This window comes from Leopardus geoffroyi, chromosome A2 (assembly GCF_018350155.1).
Source record: "Leopardus geoffroyi isolate Oge1 chromosome A2, O.geoffroyi_Oge1_pat1.0, whole genome shotgun sequence".
Taxonomy (NCBI): domain Eukaryota; kingdom Metazoa; phylum Chordata; class Mammalia; order Carnivora; family Felidae; genus Leopardus; species Leopardus geoffroyi.
In genome coordinates this window covers 49,273,180-49,298,566 of record NC_059331.1, presented here as the reverse complement: position 1 = coordinate 49,298,566, position 25,387 = coordinate 49,273,180, and the positions used below count along the sequence as shown (strand labels likewise).

At 39.4% G+C, this 25,387-nt stretch overlaps 1 protein-coding gene and 1 pseudogene across 7 annotated transcripts in view; both read right to left on the bottom strand.

The window, feature by feature from the left end:
- GRM7 (glutamate metabotropic receptor 7) overlaps positions 1-25,387 on the bottom strand; it is an 872,169-nt gene that overhangs the window by 260,797 nt on the left and 585,985 nt on the right. For all 7 annotated transcript variants that reach the window (XR_006716005.1, XR_006716006.1, XR_006716007.1 and 4 more), the window contains exons 6-7: positions 22,097-22,297; positions 14,633-14,772 (exon numbers count right to left, since the gene is read on the bottom strand). Coding sequence is in view for 3 of the 7 variants with exons in the window: in XM_045493619.1 (XP_045349575.1) it covers positions 14,633-14,772; positions 22,097-22,297 (341 nt within the window). In the remaining 4 variants the exon portion in view is untranslated. The remainder of the gene's footprint in view (positions 1-14,632; positions 14,773-22,096; positions 22,298-25,387) is intronic.
- Positions 17,289-17,632, bottom strand: LOC123605925 (annotated as a pseudogene).

Genomic DNA, 25,387 nt, shown 5'->3' with positions numbered 1-25,387 from the left:
ACCAACTTCGCTGCTAGCTTCTTACTGAAGCATAAATGATTTCAGAGCAATTTCAAAGAGCCACTTCCCTTTCCAACGCATATCCATCACTGTGTTAAAGCCGGCTTTCAGAGTGTGATTTCAAATGGCAGACATCATGTTCCCTGCTAAGATAAAGGCCCTTATGTCCTATTCAGTCATTGTGAAGGCTGTGTTACAGTATCACCACGCAATAAATCAAGAACGCATTTGTTATTTATGAGAAATTTACAGTTCTTTTTATTTTCCTACCGCATCTTTTCTGTCTTCCTTGTTCTGAGCTTGTTACTCCTTTCTCATTGTCATATTGGGGAGGATTATTAAGCAGAGCAATTGAAACACCACCTACATCTGAATACTTGAGTGTTTGTTGAAGAAATTGTTAAGAATGAACACCTGTTGGCCAGAGAGCTGTGTCTGGAGTGGCAGGCAAGACAGTTTCTTGGGATTGAGGTCTAGCTTGGGACAAAGGGGATAGCTGGAAGACCACCACTCCCAGGCTCTTCACACCTCATTTTCCAAGCAGGACAGAGATTTCTCATGGGCTACACAATCCATCAAATGAGAGAGCCTAAGTGGGTTTGGGGATAAAAACCCACTGAAGCCACTTTTATTCTTAACGATGAGAAATAATCTGTGCAGCCATGGAAAGACCAGCTGGAACCTGTTCCCAGGCATGGGAAACACATATGTGAACATGCACAACATAATTAAGGGTTGGAAGGTCTGCTCATTCAGATTTTTATGCAGGAGGGTTTGCTACTCTCAAATGTAGATCATGTGGAGAAGCTATTTGTAGACATCATGCCACATAAGCTGCTAGAAAGAAAGAAAGATGGCTTGCACAAAGCATCCTTAGGAAGGGCAGTGCTTACCTGAGAAAAATAAGAGTGGGGCCTTCCAGGGCAGTAACCAGAAAAGTGAACTCTTTCAGACGAGGGACCCTACTTAGGTTAGGACACAGACACTAATTTAAACAGAGGATGGACTTTAATAGCATCAGTTATGGAGGTGGCTTCTAGAAGCAAGTGGGGTAGGTTGAGATGACATATACCTTGGTGTCTGTGCTATTTTGGTTCTGAAGGTTGGGAGAGAATGGAAAAAGAATACAGGGGTGACTTTTCACATTTGAGGAAGAATTATCCTTACGTGTGGGTAGCAATGATACCACAAAATAGCCTCTTGCTAGGTGTTACAGAATTCCACTGAGGATGACTTTGCACACAGTTAGCTTATCCCAGACAAAAGCATTCTAACGGTCCACCTCAGAACAATTTGCATGCAAGGATCAAAGACACTCTGTCTACACTAATGATGGTTCCATAATGCTAGAAATTCAGGACCAGGAAGATGAAGTTACAAATATTTTTGTAATTTATATGAGGAACTTCCTAAAAATGTGTCTATTTGAATAATAGATCATCCTATTCCCAGGAAAATAAATTGCCACAGGGGAAGTCATTTTCCAGATCACTTATCACTCTACTGACCCAAGCCCTCCAATAAAATGACTATTTGCTCAAAAATACTTACTCCCCAGCCCTCCTTGCTGTGTTCACCAACATGAAACTCTAATAACACACACTTTGCTCAATTCTGATCAAGCCTCCCTCATGAAAAGAAGTGCTTCAATCCACACATGCTCTTCCTCCTTTGAGAGGCTACTAAGACTCTGTAAAGGTGGTGATCTCCCTTATTGTGTGGTAAATATGATTTTGCTTTATCAACAGGGCATGTTGGTAGCTGTGTCAGGGAGCTGGCAATAAACACCCCATATTCCAAGTTACTACTATATTCTACTCCTTGTGGCGTTTCAGGGATCAGAGAACATCTGAGTTAAGTATATACCTAGGAGTGGAATTGCTAGTTCTTATGGCAACTCTATGTTTTTAGCTTTTTAGGGGCGCCTGGGTGTCTCAGTCGGTTAAGCGACCGACTTCAGCGCAGGTCATGATCTCGCGGTCTGTGAGTTCGAGCCCCGCGTTGGCTCTGTGCTGACAGCTCAGAGCCTGAAGCCTGTTTCAGATTCTGTGTCTCCCTCTCTCTGACCCTCCCCTGTTCGTGCTCTGTCTCTGTCTCAAAAATAAATAGACGTTAAAAAAATTAAAAAAAAAAAAAAGAACTGCCAATATATTCTCTCTCTCTGCATTTCTGCTTTGCCACTTAAAGAGAACTAATGCAATCAAAATGAATGCTCAGGAACTTGGGGGCTATATTGGGAACAAAAGGTTAAAAGAATTAATCTTCTAGATTAAGAGTGTGAATTAAAAGATTAATTAATTGGGGATAGGAGATTGGGAAACGTCAGTATCATCAAATTACTATCTCCCGACAAATGAAAAAAGAAAATGAGTTAATGCAAGATGAAGCCTTGTCCCTCACTATCCTTTTGGGAGTTTCATTTAATAAGCAGGTTGGGCCATATTATCTGACTGAGAAAAAGTTGGAGGTCACAGAACTCCCTCTTGGAGCTCAGCTGAGTCTCCTGTTGTGCTGGCATCACTTACTCTTCCTGATAGTCTTCAATGCTGCCTCCTCACTTGGGGGGGATTCTGTTTAATTCTCATTAATTCAAGGTTCTTAATTCAGGATTTTTCCCTAGACTTTTCTAGAAATAGGATTAGAACATTTATTAATCAAACACATTAGCTCATTTAGACACCAAAAGTGCTTAAGTTTAGAGAACCGCATAAACCTCCTATCTGTGTACACAACTATATTAACTCCTTATTTATGAATGATCAGAATCTGATATGGATGTTATAGACTTCAGGTAAAGAGTTATGCAGTAGGGGCGCCTGGGTGGCGCAGTCGGTTAAGCGTCCGACTTCAGCCAGGTCACGATCTCGCGGTCCGGGAGTTCGAGCCCCGCGTCGGGCTCTGGGCTGATGGCTCAGAGCCTGGAGCTTGTTTCCGATTCTGTGTCTCCCTCTCTCTCTGCCCCTCCCCCGTTCATGCTCTGTCTATCTCTGTCCCAAAAATAAATAAACGTTGAAAAAAAAATTAAAAAAAAAAAAAAAGTTATGCAGTAAAGAACTGTGGTTAGGCAAAATAATCTGCACCCACTCCAAACAGAAATGTCCACATTCTAATTTCTTGAACATGTATATATGTTACCCTATATGGCAAAAAGGACTCTGTAGATGGAATAAGGTTACAGACCTTAAAAATAGATTATTCTGGATTATGTGGCTGGGCCCAGTGTATCACAGTGGCCCTCCAAAGTGGAAGAGGAAGGTGCAAGGACCAGTGAGAGAGAGAAAGAGAAGGCAGGGCAGACGGGAACCATGAGGGAAGCTCAACCTGTCATTGCCGGCTTTGAGGAAGAAGGGCGTGCAAACCAATGCATGAAGGCAGTCCCTAGAAGCTGGGATCAACTCACAGCTGACAGCCAAGAGAGAGCCTCAGTGCCATATGACAAAGAACCAAATGCTACCAGCAACCTGAATGAGCAGCAAACACACGATCGCCTGGAGCCTCCAGAAAGAAACACAACCCTGGTGACACCTTGATTGAAGCCCAGTGAGACCCATGTTGACTTCTGACCTCTAAGAGGATTCATTCGTGCTTTTCTCAGTCACTTAATTTCTAGGTATTATTTACGGCACCCATAAAAAACGCATACAAGAAACACAACCACAAATGCTATAGGCTTTCTTACATCAGGGAAATTATTGCAATTTATTCTCCAAGTGTTCTTGTGAAGTAGCTGTTTTGCTTGACTTCACTTTATTTTAAATACATAGGGAACTGGGATTCAGAGATGTTAGAAGATCTGCTAAAGCACTAAGTGGCAAAGGCAGATTCTAGCTCGGCCTTCTGACACGGCCTCACTTGTTAAGACTAACTTCCATGCGTTTGAAAACATGTCAAATCAAATTCCTATATTTTAATTTTAACATGATTGGATCATTCTAGCAGTTTTAGCTTCACAGGGCAAAAAGTCAGGCAGAGGGTCCATAAACTCATCTCTTTCCTTACTATAATTTTGGATTGTCGGCATCTGCTGAAAGCCCCTGTTCTAACAGTTGAACTCATTCCACTTGTCCTTCTGATTATTTCTCCTTGCCGGTGTATTATGCCTGAGTTCAAAATGCACACAGTAATAAAATCCAACAATTTCCCTATACAATGTGGTTGCATATTCATAAACTTGAAGTGACTTGTGTGAATACCTACCATGCCAAAACAAAAGTCGGGATTTAGAGTTCTCTGTTTACGTGTCTGTGGAGCTATATTGGTAATTATAAATACCATTCATCTTCCAGACGTTCATAGACTGAACACAGTTATACACCACTGACTACTAGAAAAAAATGCTGACAAATGCAAGGGTGATGTGCTTCTTTTATTTTCAATATGTTTCAGAATATGTACAAATACGTATTTCCAAACAAAAGCACTATCTTTACTAAGTGCTTTACTTGATGCTTTTAAATAAAATGTTTTTTATACTTATGGGTATTTGGGGTCATTAACAAAATTGTTATGTTATTGTTGCTTTTTAAAAACCAATTTCCAGAGAAAAAAGTCAAGCATATGCTCAAACCAAATAAGTGGAAATAAGTTAGAATCTAGTCTAAATCTAGATTAGGAGAATGAAACACAACGACAGGAGTAAGGTAGTGGTGGGCTTGGGAACTTGGGAGAACACATACTTTGTCTGAAGTGGGAAGTTGCTACTTAGTTCCAGCCAGCTGTTACAGCATGGGATAATGGCATGTTATCGCCAGATTTTCTGATTTTTAAAAGACCAGCCCAAAATATACTTATTCTTATGGAATTTATTGATTTTTAAAATACTGTCAAGTCATTAACTTTTTATTTTATTTCATTTCAATGTTTACTCATTTTTGAAAGAGAGAAAGAGAGTGAGAGCGAGTGAGCAAGGGAGGGGTAGAGAGAGAGGGAGACACAGAAACCAAAGCAGGCCCCATGCTCTGAGCTGTCAGAGGCTGACGTGGGGCTCAAACTCACAAATTGTGAGATCATGACCTGAGTGGAAGTCGGATGCTTAACCGACTGAGCCACCCAGGTGCCCCAAAGTCATTAACTTTTTAAACATACCTGCTGACTGTATTCATTTTGGGATCTGTGTTCTCAAGCTGCCGGACAGTTGGAAAACAGTACTTAATGTTAGATTCAGACAATAAATTAGAATTTACTGACAAATGCAAAGAACTGTTGTGACTCTGGTCTCAGGATAAATGTCATCTTTTCAAAGAAACCTTCCTTGTCCTGGTTCACAGATCTAATAACTGCAAGGAGAATGATTATACACCAGATGCTGTGATCCTAAATCTTTTGCGGTTTTGACTTCTTCACTAAGGTAGCATTAAAGGGTAGAGAAGCAGGTGGCAGATGGAACCAGCTTCAATGGCTTAAGTTTTAAGTTACTTTCACCAATACCAACATAGCCAATGACTCTCCCACTTGATCCCTCAGGACAGTAGTCACACCCCATGTTCTCAAGAGCCACTGGTAGGTTTCTAAAACTAAGGATCAACTGAAACAAAACTAAAGCCATCTTTTATCCTTCTTTCTCCTTTTTTCCTGACTTGCCTTATCATTCCGAGACCAAAGCAGTCTATCTTTGCAGTTTGAATCAGCCTACCTACATACCATGTGCAAAAGGGAACTGGGAACCTGTCTGGTAAACCAAGTTCTCGGATGAATCCCTAAATCATATGAAATTGACGATTGGGGTAGAACTCTGGACAAATCCTCTCGTCCATTCATCCAACAGACACTGGAAATTCTACATCAAAACTGGCATTCATCACCCCTAGGTCATTTATGGTGTAATTCAATGGTTTGTCTGTTTATCTCCTCATCTAGTTAATATAGAACAAGCCATTTTTATATACTAAGCATTATACTGGGTGCAGGGGTATAAAAAAATAATGAGGCTAAATACTAGAAACTGACATTTTGAGCAGTTACAGATAATGTTAGCAACTAGGGATATTAAATTATTGTTGCTCCTGTGGCTAACATTTATTGAATATTTATTATGTGCCAGGCACTGTTTTAAGTACATTACATATATCACTACATTTAATTCTAACAATAACCTCATGGAATTCATGCTATTGTAACACTGCTTCACAGCTAGTAAGTAGTAGAGCTGAGACTCAGGTCCATTTAATCAGGTCAGCTTCATGACTTGTAGTCATAACATGAAAATTATAAATTGTAAGATAAGGGTTATTCGTTATTATTTATTAGGATGCACAATCAAGTGATTCTTTAAGACTGCAAACTGAACCTAAAGAAGTTCTAGGTTTTGACAACTTACACACATTTTCCTCCCTGTCAACACTGCTTTGATTATGGCTATCTATTATCTCATAGTTCATGCAATACAGTAAATCATCAGTGTGATTACATTTTTAAAAAACATTTTTACTATTGCAATTATGAAATAATAGAGTGATTAGTAGTTTTATATGCAGGTATAAGTAAGTATTGATTTTGGCATATGTAATTTGATTAAACAATGATTTCTGCAATTAACTGTACTTTTTATATCTTCAGATGCCTGTGAGAGCCAAAATTCTAAGCACTGAGGAAGATTCAATATTTAACAAAATCTCAACATTTAAAATTACATTTTGATTACTTCAATTTAATGAAATGTGAAAAATTCTGCTTATTGAGGGTAGGTGGATTCTTTTTTCATTTCTGATCTGGGAGTATTTTAAAAATACTCAAATGCCCTTGATTTATTGATAACAGAGCCATCCAGAAGGCATGGCTTCCAACAAGCTTTTCCTAGGGCTCAAAGACTGTAAGCTAGACCTGTTTCTCTCAAGTTTGACTCCTCTTCCCTGGCGCTCCTGCATTGTGGCCTCCAAATGGCTCCTTGTGGATCCAGAGGGTCACATCCACTTTGGACAAGAGCTTCTTGGTATCCCAGATTAGCCACCAGACATCTAGTGCTTTATCCTGATTGGGCAAGCTTAGTTTGGCACCAATCCCATTACAATGGCCCTGGCAACCAGCTTAAGCTCAATCAGATCCCACCCCTGGTCTTGGGAATTATCCAGCACAAACCATATGGCTCAAAGGACACTTGGGTACTCTTCCCATAGGGAGGAAGCAGAGGCTGCTTGCTGTAGGTACTGTCCGTCATTAAAAAGAGATCATATTCATTTTACACGGTTTTATGTGTTAGCAAAAAAACCCAGATGCCTACCGGGCGCCAGGTACTTTGCTAGTGTGTATGTAAAACAATGACTAAAATTTGGGTTTTACTTTCAAGGAGCTTTCAGTCTATAGGTGGAAAGTAAGTTCAATGGGGGAACAAATCACTTAAAAAGCTAACAAGCTTCACGTACCTCACAAGATCACTAAACCAGACTATTTTACAGAATGGCAGATGATTGAGGTTCCAGGAAAGGTTAAGTAATATTCATTCAGAGCCTTTTATGTAAGACAGTGCAATTCACCGCAGGAAGGTGCCTACTAAGAGTACTCATTATTTTTAAATTCTAATTAACATTTTGGTATTTTCAATAATTTCAGTTATTTGAAAATTTAACATTTTGGGCACATCTAATTTCCTACTAATTGTAAATAAATGAAAGATGACAAAAATCATCTTTATTTCTAATACACATCACAAATGTAGAGTTTACTTCATATCATACATTTAGAATTTTGAAAAGCATCTCCATTTCATTCTTGTCTTTTTTTCTGACATATTCCCGTATCTCAGTTTTAAATGGTACTACATTATGCATTGTAAAACATTTTTTTTTCTTCTTTCCTATCTGGGAACTACCGCCTATTCTTCAAAATGCTGTTCAAACATAAATCAAATGTAAATATACAAATTAGATTGGGGTGCCTGGGTGGCTCAGGCAGTTGAGCATCCGACTTCAGCTCAGGTCATGATCTCAAGGCTCATAGGTTCGAGCCCCACATCGGGCTCTGTGCTGACATGACACCTCAGAGCCTGGAGCCTGCTTCAGATTCTATGTCTCCATCCCTCTGCCCCTCCCCCACTCATGCTCTGTCTCTGTCTCTCAAAAATGAATAAATGTTAAAAAGAATACACATTAGATTATATAATGTTTAAGCCCTTTATATGCGGTATATTCATTACAGACCCTTTATCCCAGTCCATGAGCTCAAGTGCAGGGCCTGCCTGTCCTCTATCCTGGAAGCTCCACTAGCTATCATCCATCCTGACACACTGCAGATAACCAATGTCTATTTGTCTCATTACCCCTTTTCCTGCCCCCAGGAAATCATGACATCATGTTTTATGGAATCTCTGTGTAGCAAAATACAAACCTGAGACAGCAAGTCAGGATTATTTCTATAGAGGTTGCAATTGAGAGAGTAAATGGCTTTATTCTTTATGATTTCCTTGTGATGAAATCTTGTTAGTGCAGAAATATCCTAGTAGCAAACCATGTGGTCCTCTCTTAGTCCAGAGAGGAGATAGTGTCCAGGGCTACCCCTCCAGCAATAAGAGAGCATGACCACGGTCCCTAGCAGACAGCACACTCTTAGGAACCTAACTTCCAGAGGATTGGATACTGAACAGCAGAGCAGTCTGCTCGATAGGCTGGGATTCTTAAAACTCTCATTTCTTGGCTCAGAAACTCATTTGCAATTACTGACCACAGAGAAAGTGCTTGTGAAAATTTCATTTGCTAGAGATGATCTAACTGGGGATTGAAAGCATATCCCCCTGAGTCTTTGCAAATGAGAAGTACACTTGCCATTTTGAAATGCTTCGTTTTGTTCTTTTGACTAGAAGAAAAGAAAGCAAACATACAAAACTAAGTTTGCCCAATTATACTCTTATAAAATTTTTAACTGAATCATAATAATTATAGCAAAAGGAACATTATGTGTAGGGTGATGTTGGGTAAGATACCAACCATTGGATTGGCTGCCTGGGCATGGCCCTGGCTGTCCAGGGCAGGGTACAGGAGTGGCCTCTGGGTTCTCTATCTCTTCTTTTGTCTTTCCTTTTGGGATTTACATTCAACTTCATGATCTCCTAAGGATCCCATAAAAAAAAGATGTCAACAGGGTAATCGCCTATCAAGGCTAGTTATCCTTGCAGGTGTCCTGAATTGCATTAATCCAGCCTCTCACCATTCTGAAAATGGCCCTGTCCTGGTGCATTCATACCTTCAGGTGGCATGCAGGACCAAGCGGACACTACTGGATCCACCTGTGAACTCAGGTGTCCTGTATGCTCTTCATGACACAACACGTTCAGCATGACAAAACAGAGTAAGAAGTATTCCCATCTAAGGCTGTATCTCCCTGATTTAGCTTCCATTAGCAAACACAGAAGCCAAAGTGTATGTTTACCCCAACTTTCCAGGCTCAAGAAATCGAGTATTTGAAGCTGGTTGCTATGTTGAGAAGCTGGAATCGAGCTGTACCATTTCCTGTGAGGTTTTGGAGGCCTTGGGTTCTAAGCTATTCTCTTTTTCTTTAATGGGTTTAAATGTCATTTATAGGTTGACAACTTAACTGTGTTTTTGTTAAATAACTGTAGGCCAAAACTCTTTTCTGAGCTTCAGACTTAAATCCAGTTCATCTTGGCTCTTATACATTTAAGAACATTAGCTTAGGATTCTCACTTTTACTCTCCCCCTGACCCCTGCTACACTGAGCAGCCTTCCTCACCTTATGTGGCTATCATCCACACAGCCACTCAGGCCATGAATGTGGGGTTCATTCTTGATTCTTATTTTTCTTCCAATACCAGAAGTGAAGCCATCACTACATTATGCTTTTCTACCTCTAAGATATGTGTATGTAAATATATATACACATGTGTATTATATGCATTAGACACATATATGTTTCTACTCACTTCATTATACATCCACTATCACTACACTCTCTAAGCCAGTGGATCTCAAAGTGCCACCAGCATTACACAGAGCCTCTTAGGCAAATGCTTTAGCCTCCTCCCACTCTGAGACCCTCTGAATTTAGAGGCTACTTTTGGACAACAGGTTTGAACAATGGAAACTTGATCAAGGTAAAGGGGTCCACAGAGACCTCCTGGCTGAATATAGACAGGACCATGAGGCAACCCACCGCAAAATATCCAGAGGCCCTAAATGACCAATGGGCTATTTATAACCAAGCACAGTTACCAAAGGAGGGAAATTCCATACTTCTCCATACCTCCCCACCTTCTCCCTTTAAAAACAGCCCCATCAACTGTCTCCTTGAAGAATCTCTCCTTTGCTCTCCCTCCCACTGCTCCCTGGTGGTGTATCCAATAAACTTCAAACTCCTTAGTTGTGCCTTTGGTGAATCCTTGCCATCCATGCCACCTGCCTCAACTCAGTCCCTACTCCACATTTTGGGGTCCCCACCCAATCAAGACAGACACCACATGAATCAGAATCTGTGGGAGTGGGCCTGAGCAAGGTATGTTTTCACAAATACTCCAGATGATCTTGCTATATGCTAAAGTTTGAGAAGCCCTGCGCTAACCATCCTTTTTTAGCCAGACAGCTCAAATCAACTCTCAGGTGGTCTTCCTCTCCCACTCTTGCCTCTTCCAATTCATTACCTTCCCAACAGACAAAGTAATTTTTTATTCCTAAATTTGATCCAGTCACTTCCTTGCTTAATACTTCTTAATGGCTTTAAAATGCACTTGGAATAAAATTTTAAAAATGTTTTAGCATAGCCTGCAAGTGACTTTATGCTGTGTGTCTTAGCAATGGCTCCAAACTTTCCTACCACTCCTCCTCCTCTCCCTTAGTCATGCCGTTGCAATGTCAGCCTCCTGATCTGCTTGGTAGATCACTCATACTCCTCACATGGCTAGCTTCTCATCTGGGAAGTCTTTCTCCACTTCCATTATTCTCCCTTCTCCATGCCTCTTCTCACAACTTTGGGATCTTCTCTGTTTCCTTTTGTGTCACGTACCACCATTCTAGATCATCGATTCTGTGAGAACAGGGACCACATGTGTTTTCTTACCCATCATGCACCCACTGCTTCTTGAAATGTTTACCATGTCATAGATGCATTAAAAACAAACGAAAAATGCATTAAATTAAAAAAATAGGGTGCCTGGGTGGCTCAGTTGGTTAAGTGTCCAACTTTGGCTCAGGTCATGATCTCGTAGTTCCTGAGTTCAAGCCCCACATTGAGCTCTGTGCTGACAGCTCAGAGCATGGAGCCTGTTTCACATGCTGTGTCTCCCTCTCTGTCTGCCCCTCCCCCGCTCACACTGTCTCTGTCTCTGTCTCTCTCTCCCCAAAAAAATAAACATTAAAAATTTTTTTAAACAAAAAATGAAAACCTGTTAAATGGCTAATCAAAAACAACTCTTATGAAGGATAAAATACAGACCAAATAAAGAAAAAGAAAACTGGTATTGATGTTGGTTCTTAAAAATTGTGGGCTTAAAGGGTGCCTGTGTGGCTCAGGTGATTAAACGTCTTTGACTCAGGTCATGATCTTGCCATTCGTGAGTTCAAGCTCCATGTTGGGCTCTGTGCTGACAGTGTGGAGCCTGCTTCAGATTCTGTCTCCCTCTTTCTCTGCCCCTCCTCCACTCTGTCTCTCTCAAAAATAAATAAAAATTTAAAAAAATTAAAAATTGTGGGCTTAACAATTCCCAGATAAGTGTGCCTGGGTGGCTCAGTCAGTTAAGTGTGCAACTCTTGATTTTGGCTCAGGTCATGATCCCAGGGTTATGGGCTTGAGCCCTGCATCAGGCTTCATGAAGCCTGCTTGGGATTCTCTCTCTGTCTCTGTCTCTCTCTGTCTCTGTCTCTTTCCCTGTGCCCCCCTCCCCTCCTCATGCTCTCTCTCTCTCAAAAAAAAAAAAAAAAAAAAAAAAAAAAGGAATTCCCAGGTAATATCTGAAGTTGGTGAAGCATGGTTGGGATTCTTGTGTGCATGGACAAAATGAACAAATTATACATGCCAGGAATTTAACATTGGTGCAGGGGGTTATGCTAGCAAAGATTAATGTACCTATACAATCTTGTGGGTTTTATAATAAGCCTCACTTCACATGTGTACCATAGACCTTGATTCCCTATATTTAGTTCTGGCTGATCCATCTTTGTATGCCATAGGCAACACCCAATCAAAACACACTTTGGGTATGTCAGCCAGATTATGCTACTTTGATTTGCTTTTCATTATTACCCCTTGAGTCTACCTGGTGAATTTGGTTTGTTTGTTTGTTTGTTTTACTTTCATTTTCTATTTTTGCTCAAAATTTAGTACACTTTAAGTTAAGGATAATTTTAGCTTTCCCTTTGCTTCTGGTACTCAGCACACATCTTAGCCATGGCTCACACTTGCGGTCTGGCTCCATCACAGTCTTCTGGACTCAATCATTGTGTGAGCTCACTTGGATGGAAGATCTCAGGAGAGGGAGAACTAGACAGGGATGAGCAGAGCTAGGCTGGGCACCGTACAAATGAGGTAACTGATCTGTGGTGGCCGCATCAGTCTCCAGTCCTCCCACTTATGAATAATCCTCTCTTCTTATAAACCATGCCCCAAACTCCCCACTCCCATAACATTAATTCTATATTATACTCTCAAGAAGCCTTACTCTCAGAAATTTCCAAAGTGCCTTCTAAAGGTGTAGAATGATAAATGGTATTAGCTTAATTTTGAGCTTTGTAAGAAGCATTAGAAGGAATTTTCTGGGATAGGGCCTGTGATAGTTCATTTTATCTGCATGAGGTACCCAACTATTTGGTTAAGCAGTATTCTAGGTGTGTCTCTGAGGGTGTTTCTGAATGAGATGAACATTTAAAATGGTAGAATGTGTAAAACAGATTGCCCTCTCCAGTGTGAGTATACCTCAACAAATTTGAAAGCGGAAATGCAACATAAAGGCTAAGTAAGAAAGAATCCTCTCTGCCTGTCTTTCCTTTGGGACATGAGTCTTCCCCTGATATCACACTCAGACTGGAATTACACCACTGGCTTTCCTGGGTCTCCAGCTTCTCAATTATACATCTTGGGACTTCTTATCCTTCATAGCTGAGGGAACCATTGCCTTATAGTCTATCTATCTATCATCTATCCTATTAGTTCCATTTCTCTAAAGCAACTAGAGTAATTCCGGAACTTTCTGGACAAAAGGAGATCATGTGTTCATATACAATATAGCATTTATGAACCTGGGATGTTCTACCCAAGTTGTAAGCCGTGCCCCATGTACCCAGCTGCAAGGCCACTGCAGGAAGGGACCTGCTACAGCATCTCTTGAAGTGTAACCCTATCCAGCCCACCTTAGCACAGTGGCCCCAGAACACTCTTACTTCTCCAGCTTCTGTTGCCCTAGGTTCCAGGATCCCAAGCACCAAGCTGGGGCCTGGCCTATTTAAGGGAGAGGGGGGAAAGCAGAGGATGTGTGGTATGCAAAGTTCCAGCTATGTAGCCCATCCAGGATGGAAGTATCCTGGCTCATGTTCTTTGCCACTGTGAAGACTGGTATATTTATTTACATTAACAATAATTTCAAATGGGGCATTGGAAATATTATTAGAAGAACACCACTGAATGTTTAATCAGACATATTAAGAAACTAAAAAATTGTTTTAAATGGCCAGAAATCTGTTAGCTAATATTGAGGCAGGCACATTCCAAACAGAACATCAACAACTTTACTAGAATATAAATGATAATCAGACAAAGTCACTCAATGACTAAGGTGGGACAGGACAAAAACAAGGCCACTCCACAATTGCGTCTGGAACTAGTTAGAAATAAGGATACTCTGCAACCACAAAAATGACATCTTCCTTTTTCAGCTCTCGAAAGTGCCTACTACTTGTTAGTGACAACTCTTGCTCAGCCTTTATCTTCCCATCCTTGGAACAAACATCACCAAGATGTACAACCATCACCTTATGTCTATTTCCTTAGAGGATCAAAGCCAAAGCCTTTGTTTCTCTAAACTTCCTAAAAACCACCGATCTCAGCCCCAAACATAATAAATGACATCTGAACTCTTTCATAATTAAGAAGTTTTGCTGACAGGAGCTTCTCTTCATGAAACAAGTTAAATAAACCTAACTGTGTTTGACTACAGACGAGCTCTTGATAGTTCTGGCTGGTGAACTTTGACATAACATTGCACAAGGAAGCAGCTACTTACTCAAGGTCATGTTTGACATAAAGAGGAAGAGGTTATGGAAACTAACAATGCAATTACTCAGAGAATCTCAGTACAAACCAAAGTGACTCACGGAAATGCTTTAAAACATACATCACCAAATGAAGAAGAAAGGAAGGAAAGAAAGAAAGAAAACCTGACCAAGAGAAGGATCTTTTAACATATTAGCTGGTAACTTGTTGGTTAAACAATCCAAGTCTCAGGCTAAATGAGATCATTCACGTTAAGTCCTGAGTATAATGCCCAGCAGAAATTCAAAACACATTTTTATCTTCATAATCCTCATCATGATCATTCTCTTATTACTATGGATTATCAGTTGCTACAGATGATTATAACAGGATGCATGCTCACTTGTATATGCATGCAAACATATGAGCAAGGAATGTTTGCCTAATTTAGCATATTTGAAGTCTGCCCTTTCATCACATGAGCAAAGGAAGAGGAACAAGTAGTACTCACATTGAGCTGAAGTTCATCTGTCCACTGTCCAATCAGACGGTAACCAGGGTTGGTGGTGTTTGTTGTCTGGTACTGAAAGATGTCATAACGCCCTGGTGCATCCCCATTCTTGTTAAACATTACTGGGGTGCCTGCACTACCTGAGGGAGGCAAGAAAATAACAGATCTCATAAACAAGATTCCTTCTACCTCTTAGGCCTTGGGTGATGGTCCAGAAACCAGCTGATGAGCAAGGTAACTGGTGGAAAACCCCATTATTTAATGGTACCCCCCCTAAATGGGCAATAGGCAAGTCAGCACTATGGTCTGCAGATTCTTGTTACAGAGGGTGGAAGGTGACCAGCCACCCCCTTTGAAAAGTTATATGTCTCAGTATTTCTTAGTATTTTATACAAATCTGTCCCCCTTGAGAAGAAAATTAAATGCATTATTTTCTAGGACTATCTTAACTTGTATTATTATTTTAGTTTCCACCTAATGATTGACTGTGGTTAGTAAAGAACCATTTCAAAAATGATTAATAGATTTTTAAAAGAAAATCTAAGAGAATTATAAACAAGCACACAAGGAAAAAAGTTTATTTAAATATGTACTTAGATATTAATTGCATTTAAACATATGTGTTGATTATTTCTAATTTAAATGATAATGAGTCTAAAATGCTGAGCAATAAACCTGGGAAGTGTTTAATAGATATTATTCTTTTCTCAATATCCTATGTGGGTCTTAGGATGAAACCCATTATTTTGGCAGAATTAGGCACTGAAGTCAATTTAAAAAGACTAATACATTTGGGGCACCTGGGTGGCGCAGTCGGTTGAGCGTCTGACTTCAGCCAGGTCACGATCTCGCGGTCCGTGAGTTCGAGCCCCGCGTCGGGCTCTGGGCTGATGGCTCAGAGCCTGGAGCCTGTTTCTGATTCTGTGTCTCCCTCTCTCTCTGCCCCTCCCCCGTTCATGCTCTGTCTCTCTCTGTCCCAAAAATAAATAAACGTTGAAAAAAAAATTAAAAAAAAAAAAAAAAGACTAATACATCTATTGTGTGTCTGGGTGTGTGTATGTGTGTGTACATCTTTTGGAAGTTAGATATTAATGAAAAGCTCCTTAGTATTAACCACATGGAACAACTGAAAAACCATATATAGAGAAGGAAAGATGGGGGTTCGGCTTACTTTTAGCAACAGTTACAAAGGATTCATCAAAAGTTGGCACAATGAGTGCTCTTTCTCTTACGATCCCTTGGCAATAGGATAAATACCACTGGCCTCAGGGTATATGACTGGTATCTGCTCTGTAAGTTAATACTGGATTGATAATTTTCATAGAAAACAATGGTATATTTCCTGTCTTTTATAAGGAAGTTAAAGATCATTTATAAGCTGCAACAGAATCACTAAGAACAGAAGTTCATCTTGCTGATTTTTCATGGGGAAGGGTAGGGTAACTTCAGGTAATGAGAATGAAGCCCTTTTGAGAACTCTCATTATAAATTTAAGACCCTATGATGGCAAAGCTCTACATTTGGTTAGCAAGGCCATTAGCTTCTGCAGAATTTGGGGCAAGATGATATTTGCATTAATAACACGGATGGAAAAAAAAGGCACCTATACTTAAGGAAGCAGGCATGATGCTGGGTGACCACAAGTGAATGATCACTTAACACAGAACAGAGTTAGAAAATGGGTCCAGAAAGAGAGACAACATACTAAGTCATCAGAAACACACAGAGCTACGATCCTGTGCAGAAATTTACCTCTAGTGAAAGAGGCAGTTCAATATATAGGCAGGATAAAGGAACAGTTAAAGAATTCCACACCATCCTACAACCATTGGGCACAGTATTTTATGACATTTTGTTATTAAAAATGAAAAAAAGGAGCTTATGATAGGCTTAATAATGGCTCCCCAAGTATTTCCATGTCCTAATCCCCAGAACCCGTGAATGTTACCATACATGGTAAGACTTTTTACAGATAATAATGAGGGATCATGAGATAGGCGAAGACTATTTTAGATTACCTGGGTGAGCACAGTGCAATCATAATCATCCCTATAGGTAAGAGGGAGCAGGAATCAAATGAGGAAGGAGGAAGGAGTTGTGATCCCAGGAGAGCAGGCAGCCCTCACAAGCTAGAAAAAAACAAGGAAACAGATTCTTCCACAGAGCCTGCTGAAGGAACCAGCCCTGCCTTCACCTTAACTAAAGCCCAGTGAGACCTGGGTCAGACTCTCGAATTACAGAACAATAAGATCATAAATGTGTTGTTTAAGCCACTAAATGTATAGAATTTTTAAAGTAGCAATAGAAAACTAATCAAGAGGACACAGAACACCAAACACCAGCTAACTAAACTAGAATAGTGCCTAATAACTGGCTTTGGAATCCCCAAGAAGGGGTTTTAATTCCAAGAACCACCTACTATATGTGCGACTTTTATCAAGTTATTCTTTCTGCTTCTGTCTCTGACTGTCCCTAGTGACACCTTCTCCTAGGGTTAGTGAGGATCAAATGTAATAAAGTATATAAACTGCTTATTATCATGCCTTTTACATAACAAATGTTCAATAGATGGTAATGATATTTTTAACTGTTTTAATTGTTTTCTGTTTTTAAAGAAAGTTCTGCCTGGTTTTATTAAAGAAAAATTTTGTTTGACTTACTTTTCACCAATGTGTACTGGCATGCTTCTAATGATATCAGAATCACCTGGATCAATGATAGCCAGTGTGCACACACGTACTCTCCCCCCTGCTGCGCCCAACTCAATATTATTGTCACTGCAGTGATGGACAGTGGTTTTGGCCAACATGACATAGTACTCTATTTCAGATTTCCTCAAGGCTGGGCAGGTGTTGGTGAAGATGAGCAGTTTTTCTTAGCCGCGTCAGATCATTTCCAGTGTCTGCTTGTACACCAGCGTGTACTTTCCACTTTTCGTAATGAGTTGGCGCCTAGGTTGATCAACTGCACTGACTTTTTCATCTTCTTCATAGCCACCATCTTCCTGACTTAGGGGCAGAACGGCCTCAATGAAGAGAAGCCACCAAGGTGGCTGGGAGCGAGAAAGGAAACACTTCCATTTTTTTATCATTGTTTTATGTCCTCATATCTCAAGACCAAAACACCTGCCTTCAGATATTCAGGCTGTCTTTTAAGGCAGAAAATCTGTCTCTCCTAACTGGTATCTTATTTTAATTTCTCTATCAGTGATTTTTTTTTCCCAAAGAGTAGACCAGAGCCCATTCTGATGATGTACACTGACGTACGAATAGCATTGCTTTGGTGCTACCAAATTGAGTCAATGGGTGCATTTTGTGTGGCCAAGGGCACCATTTCAATTTATTTCTTCTATGTTTTATCTGAAAGCTATCCCCAGGGCCCACAAAAACACCCAATTTTATCACGAGAGAAAGCTCTTAAGCCTTTTCTGTATGCTAATCAACATAAGCTTTTTCAGTACAGAGACAGAGAAAAAAAAACACATACAACATCGATAACAAAAACAGCTTTTTAATACAGGATTTCCACTTTCAGTGAGCTCTAAGCATAAGGAAAAGAAACGAAATCTGGATTCCACATGTTATTAGCAAGAAAATGAGAATCCTATCATTTCACAGGAAGATATTAATATTCATATGCTCACCTTTCTTTTCTTCCACATTGGATGCTAGGATTCATGTTGTGCTTTGTGGTAATTCTACAGCTTCTATTCATTAAATACCAGGACTTGAGCTTTTCATAGTCTTTGAGACGAGAGAGCAGTAATACTGGAGGCCTGGGGCTCCAAAGGGTCTCTAGCTCACCAGCTAAATATTCACCAAAATGAGACACACCGCCTAATCTTTCTCTCTTCTTACAATCTTTGTTAGGAGAAATGATTCTTGTCATGCCCTTTCCGTTCTCATTAAAGTTCATGCTTAAAAAAAAATTAAGGCAGAAGAGCTGAACACTTTATCTAAGTGATGACTGGTAATAGCATATTGTGTGGCTTTGACCTTTTTGATGGATTCTATAATGCAACTGGGCTTATTATTTCCAGGGTTTTTCCGCACAGCTCCTTTTTAACAGTATCCCTGAACTTCTTGAAAGAGAATAAAGGGGATTGTGTTCAATGAAGACTATATTTTAAAAAAAGAAAAGATCAAAGAAGTCCAGAGAGGACAAAGAAGTTATCAAAAGAGAAGTGATCCCCTGCAGAAATGTCCACAGGTATCAGGGCCAGAACCCAAGGGCACAATAGTGAAGGAAGCAGGGCCACTTGACAAGCTGGGATATTGAGAGGAAACTGGATGGCAGCAAGTATTTGTCTTCCACCTCCTCTATTGAATTAGAGTATCAGAATGAAATTCCTTTCTTCTAGGACAGAGAAGAATTTGGGATCTAGATTTCCCAGATGACAAAGAGTACTTTGCATCAAGGTATTTAGGATTTTTCTCTCATTTTACCACTTCATACACAGATTCCAGAAATGCTGCATTGATTTGTGTTTAATTATCTACTGCTGCTCAACAAACCACCCTAAAAATTACTGCTCAAAATAATGATGACCTGTATTTTGAAATCCAAGCAGGGCTCAGCAGGGACATCACCTCTCTGGTCCACTTATGTCAGAGGGGACAGCTTGAAGCTCACATGCCTGATAATTGATGCTGGCTGTCAGCTGGGACCTCAGCTGGGACTATGGCTGGAGTACCCTCATATGGCCTGTTTGAGTTCTTGGCTTGCTCCCAACATAGTAGCTGTTTCTGTAATACTAATGTGTCAAGAGTACCAGGCAGAGTACTTATGACTCTTATGCTGTAGAAGTTACATAGTGTCACTTCTGCATTAGTCACAGGCTCACTCAGATTTAAGGGGAGGAAAACCAGATCTTGCCTGTCAATGAAGGAAAGCTAACGTCATTTTTCAAAAAAACACAGGAGATGTGTCTTCCTTACAAAAATATACCCCAATCTACTTTGTTCTCTGGAAACTAACAAATCTAGATACAGACACACTTCACATTAAGTACTTCACTATATAGCAATGCTATAAGATTATGTATGTGAGGTAACAAATTTGTTAAATTTACATCTACATAATACCATCTAGTTGGATGGGCCAACACAGACATAACTAAATCATATTTAGGCTCACGTCATTGCATTCATTTGGGATGTAGGAAAAAATGGTTGTAAATGATAATGACAAAATTAGCCATCTTTTCTCTTACTGAATAAAAGAAGGTTAAGTACTTGGTGAACCTGTAGTAGTACTTTTAGGGCATTTTTTTATTTCATAAAATGACGCTTTGGTAAATGTGAAGTTTAGAGTTATTAAATTGTACTCTACTCGTCTGGAACAAAACTCCCAGGGGTACAAGAAACTTTGTACTAAAGTAACGTAAGAGCACGAAATTAAGCTGATTGAGACCAAGAAAAATAAAAATCCTCCATAAAACACGTAAAAAAGCCTCCATCCTAAGATGTCGGTCAGCAGGAATGATGCAGTAAACCCTTATCAGAAACTTAAAGAATTGTAGTCAAGGGAGCAGGCTGTGGAGTTAGGTGCCCAGGTACCAAAGCGAGTAGCATCATTACTGTGTGTATACTTTTGAACATCGTTGTTCTTAATTTCTCTATGAACCACTTCCCTTATCTATAAAAAAATTAAGGAAAATAACAGAATCTATATAATTTGGTATTAAGTAAGCCAGCTCAAGTGAAGTACTTAGCACAGGATCTGGCACACAGTAATCATTTGATAAACAGGAGCACTGTGTCCAGTCGGAAGCTCAGAAACTCTAGCTCATCAGTGGGAAATGCCATCTTGACCAAATCAGTTTACAGACATTACCTGGAAAAAGAGTCAGGGTAAAGTCACCAAGGGCATTTGCAAAATCAATTGTTTTGTAACTAGGGTAAGAATGGCCATGCCATTGTTATACATAAATAAGATGTGGATACTAGGTGTTGTCCTTTCTACCAGGATCTCATTACTGCTAGCCCTCTCAGTGGACAGAACTAGGCAGCACAGGTATGTATACATATATAACGTTCACAAATCTATTTATGTATCTACCTATCTGCATGCATATAGAGTTCATTCAGGTATCTCCCATCCAAACACAACAAGGTTCCTTCTAGTTTTCTCTCATTCTTTCTAGTAACTGCTTTCTCTAACAGTAAGAAACATGGCTCTCATTCTCTACAATATACTCATTATTCTCTCAATCCTCTCACATACATAAATTATTTTCTTAATTGTGAACCCACAAGTTTACTAGCTATCGTACAATAATTGTGTACAGTTATTTTTTGCCTTTGGTCTTATGGCATACAGTCAAATACTATCTTCCAAAACTATGTGTGCTCATTTTTGATTCCCCAAACCCCTCGGTGTGGTTACATTGCTCATATATAATATATTTAAATTTATTTATTACTGTCTGTATTGAATTTACACCTACATGATGACTAATTTTATGTGTCACCTTGACTAGGGATGCCCAGATAGCTGGTAAAACATTATTTCTGGGTGTATCGGTGATCGCATACTTGAAAAAGATCAGTATTTGAACTGGTGAACTGAATAAAGCAGGTGGCCCTCCCCAAGGTGGATGGGGGTAGGGCATCAACAAGTCTCTTGAGAGACTGACTAGAGCCCAAAGGCAGAAAAAGGGCCAATTCGCTGTCTTTATTTGAGCTGCGACAGGTGTGTTCTTCTGCCCTCAGCACTGTTGCTCCTGGTTTTCTGGCTTTTGGACTCAGATCAGGACTTACATCATAAGCCTTCAGATTCTTAAATGTTTACCTTCAACTGAATTACAACACCAACATCGCTGGTTCTGCAGCTTGAAGACTGAAGATAGAGGGCCTTCCCTGTCTCTGTAACTGTGTAAGCCAATTCCTATAAATTAGTCTCTTCTATGTATCTCTACAGATGTCCTATTGGTTGTCTCTTTGGAGAACTCTGACTAATGTGTCCCGCATTCAGGTTTATTTTAATTATTTGTTTACTTTTTGATAAGTGAAGTGTTCACATGTTGTAAAGACTCAAGACTATATTATCAGAGAAGTGGTATTTCTCCCTTATGCCTTCTACCTGATTTGCCCATTTTCCTACCCATCTCTACCTACTTCTCTTAGGTAACCAATTAATTTCTAACAGAATTTTATACTCTGAGAAATGTGTGTAATGTGGGATGTGGTTATAGCAACTTACAATCATTACTTCAATTGACTTAGATCCCTTTCCTTTCCTCTCTCCCCTCCCACTCTTACTAATATTTACCAAAAAAGATAAATCTTAACTCCCAAATATTTATTTATTCTTTCCTTCATTCGCTTATTTATTGTTCATAAGATTGATTTGAAATCTTATCACCAACCAGGTCTTAACAGTAAATAATTTAACTACATAACTCAGGAAACACAGGATGCCAACACGTAGAATTCCCCAAATCATGGATATTTGGTGACTCACCATTGAAATTAACATTGCGGATATACTTCAACAACTTCTTTCCCCCAGCTTGCTCCATTTCCGGACAGACCCCTCGGTAGTCGGCACAGAGATCCTTGTTCATATGATGAAGGGCATGAGCCATTGCATAGACCGCATCAATCACAAACTGAACTTTACCCTCCTGTTCATAGTTGGAATCTTTCCCAATTCTCTCCTGTCCTGCACATTAAAACAAGAAACATGCACACACAAAGATTGGTGTTGAGTAAAGCATCTAAATTTGCATTCACATCCAACTATGCTCAAAGCAAACAATGTTTTGGAGAATACAATAGTGCAAACAGCATATCCACATTTAGCTACCATATTAAGTTGTTTGGATAGTGTTTGGCATTTGACTTGGTAGTACATTACACTAACCTTTCTGACGTATTAGACAAACCTGTGAAGCACACTCCACAAGATCACAATGACAGCTTTTGTAATAAGCCAACATACTGTTCAAAATATAGTGGTCCCATAAAATAAAGAGATTGCATGGATTAGAGGCTGGGACGTTATGTTCAAAAGTTCAAAGCTTACTCACTCTAAAGAGGTGATGGTTCCCAAGGAAAATGATATAAAATAAACTAAATTCCACACGTGAACTTCTGTATATCCACTCCACCTTTTGTCTGGCTCAATGGTTGGTATTCCTGACAACTCAGGTGCTCAGGCTAGAAACCATGTCATTTTTTATTGTTTCCTTTTTAACTCTCCCACCCACACATATCTAAGAGAAGCCAAGTTCTATCAGCTCTATCTCTGTAACACTGAACATCTGCAGCCACACTACCAACACCCCATTTATGCCCTTCTATCTTCCATCAGGAAGTAATCTGGTCATTACTCCATATCCATGTTTCCAAATAACAGAGCTTATCACCTCATCCTCATGCTCAGGATTCTTCCATGTTCTTCACTGCCTACAAAATAAAGTCCAAATTCTTTCCCCTGACAAATCAGAGTGTTCATCACTTTGCCCCCATCTGCCTAATAGGAAGAAGAACTGGGATTAAGTGCCCTTCACTGCGTTGGAAACTTGGCACACATTATTCTTATTTCATTCTTACTTTGGGAGTTAAACATTATTTATCCTCACTCTACAGATAGAAAAGGTCAGCTTTATAGAGATTAAGTAACTCCCCAAGATCATTTACAGGTAGAATGATTATGATAGCTCAGGTTCGTCCAACCCCAAAGCCCACTACATCTTCTTACTACATCAGCCCCGCACAACCCTTTCCCTGTAATTTTGTTGTTGTTGTTGTTGTTCCAGATAGATAGGACGCTCTATTTTTCTGAATACACCCACCTCTAATGTCAAGTTATATTTTCTTATGCTCTTTACTTTGCCAGAAACATCTTTCCTTCTTGCTTTCACTCGTCACAACTTAATTCCCTATGATGCAATGCAATGGTTTCCTACACTTAGTCATATTTAAAGATTTTCATCAAATATAGTAGCACTATATTTTAATGCTCTACTAGGTTTCTAGATTTTTTCATTTCCTTTTTACCTTATATTGCTATCAGCAAACACAGCATTTAGTATTTAGTAGATTCTAAACAATACTTGTATTAAATTATGCATTCATTAAGTACATGATACCAGGAACTCCCTGTAGACCTCTTGATCCTTTAGAAAGAATAATAATTATCCACAGATTGCATTTCACTTTCACAGCAGTATTTCCTAAATTCTTTTCCATGGCACATTTCTAAGTAGAAAAAAAAAAAAGCAAGAGGAATGCTACAACTCCAGTCCTCTCCCCTGAAAAATCAAAGGTTCCTGACAGACATTGCATTACTTGTTTTTAGATTTCTTTACTAACTTTTCCAAAGCATTTAATGTTATCAGAAAAATTATAATCTACAGGATGAAATTTCACAATTTCCCAAATTTTCTTGAATTTGTATTTTTCCTTTTCAAAGCACATATTAATATCTCATAGGGAAGACACTTCTGTGTTTTATATATATTTCATTTAACTACCAATAACCTCATGCTGCTCCTGTCATTGGATCTAGGCTTTTCAACGTGTGTACAGTAATTTTTTTGTAAAGTTTATTTATTTTGAGAGAGAGAGAAACAGAGAGCGAGCAGGGGAAGGGGCAGAGAGAGAGGAAGAGAGACAGAATCCCAAGCAGGTTCCACACTGTCAGTGCAGTCAGAAGCAGGGCTCAAATCACCAACCATGAGATCAAGTGAGTCAAAATCAGGAGTGAAGACGTTTAACTGACTGAGCCACCCAAGTGCCCCAGGATTTTTGGTTTTTGAGTAAGATAAAATTGATCATAAACCCATAGTGCTACTTCCAATTGAAATTCATGACTACAGGGGTTTTTTTGTTTGTTTGTTTTTGTTTTTTAATTAACTTTGGCACTCTCATACCTCTACTGCCTCCCTTTTATGAGAAAAATATTGGTTCTTAATAATACCATTCTGGTTATTTATTTGCTTTATTTCATAATATAGATCATGTCAGTATATCTTGTCTAATAGTCTAAAAAGTACAGTATATTAACTGCCTTCTGAAAATAGTTTTTCAATGTTTTGCCTGTTTGGGCAATAGATTCTAAGAGTGATTGCTTTGTTAAAGAGTACATTCATATGTATCTTTTGCTAAATATTGACACATCTCCCTCTAGAGTGGGATTGCACTAATTTGCTCTCCTACCAACAGAGGGTGAGAGTGTTCATTTCCCCAACCAACTCACCAAAGTATATCGTCAAACTTGATTTTGTCAATCAGACAGTTCTGTGAGAAACAACTCCACAGTGCATTTTTATTTGTATCTTTCTTGGTATAGGGTAGGTTGAACATCTTTGCATTAAGAAGCATTGCTTTTTTTTCCCTGTAAACTGTTTGTAATTTAGCCAGCTTTTACAAGAACTTTTCTTTATCTATTTTAAAAGCTTTTTGTTAATTACAAATATTAAATCTTTGAGTTTAAGTTGTAACTCTTATTCCCATTGCTCGTTTTTCATTTACTTTAAAAAATTTTTTTAATGTTTATTTATTCTTGAGAGAGAGACAGACAGACACACCATGAGCAGGGGAGGAAGACAGACAGAGAGAGAGAGAGAGAGAGAGAGAGAGAGAGAATCCAAAGCAGGTTCTAGGCTCTGACCTGTCAGAACAGAGCCCAACATGGGGTTAGAACTCACAAACCGTGACATCGTGACCTGAGCCAAAGTCAGATGCTCGACCCACTGAGCCACCCAGGCATCCCTCATTTACTTTTTACACACAATTTCCAAGTGAA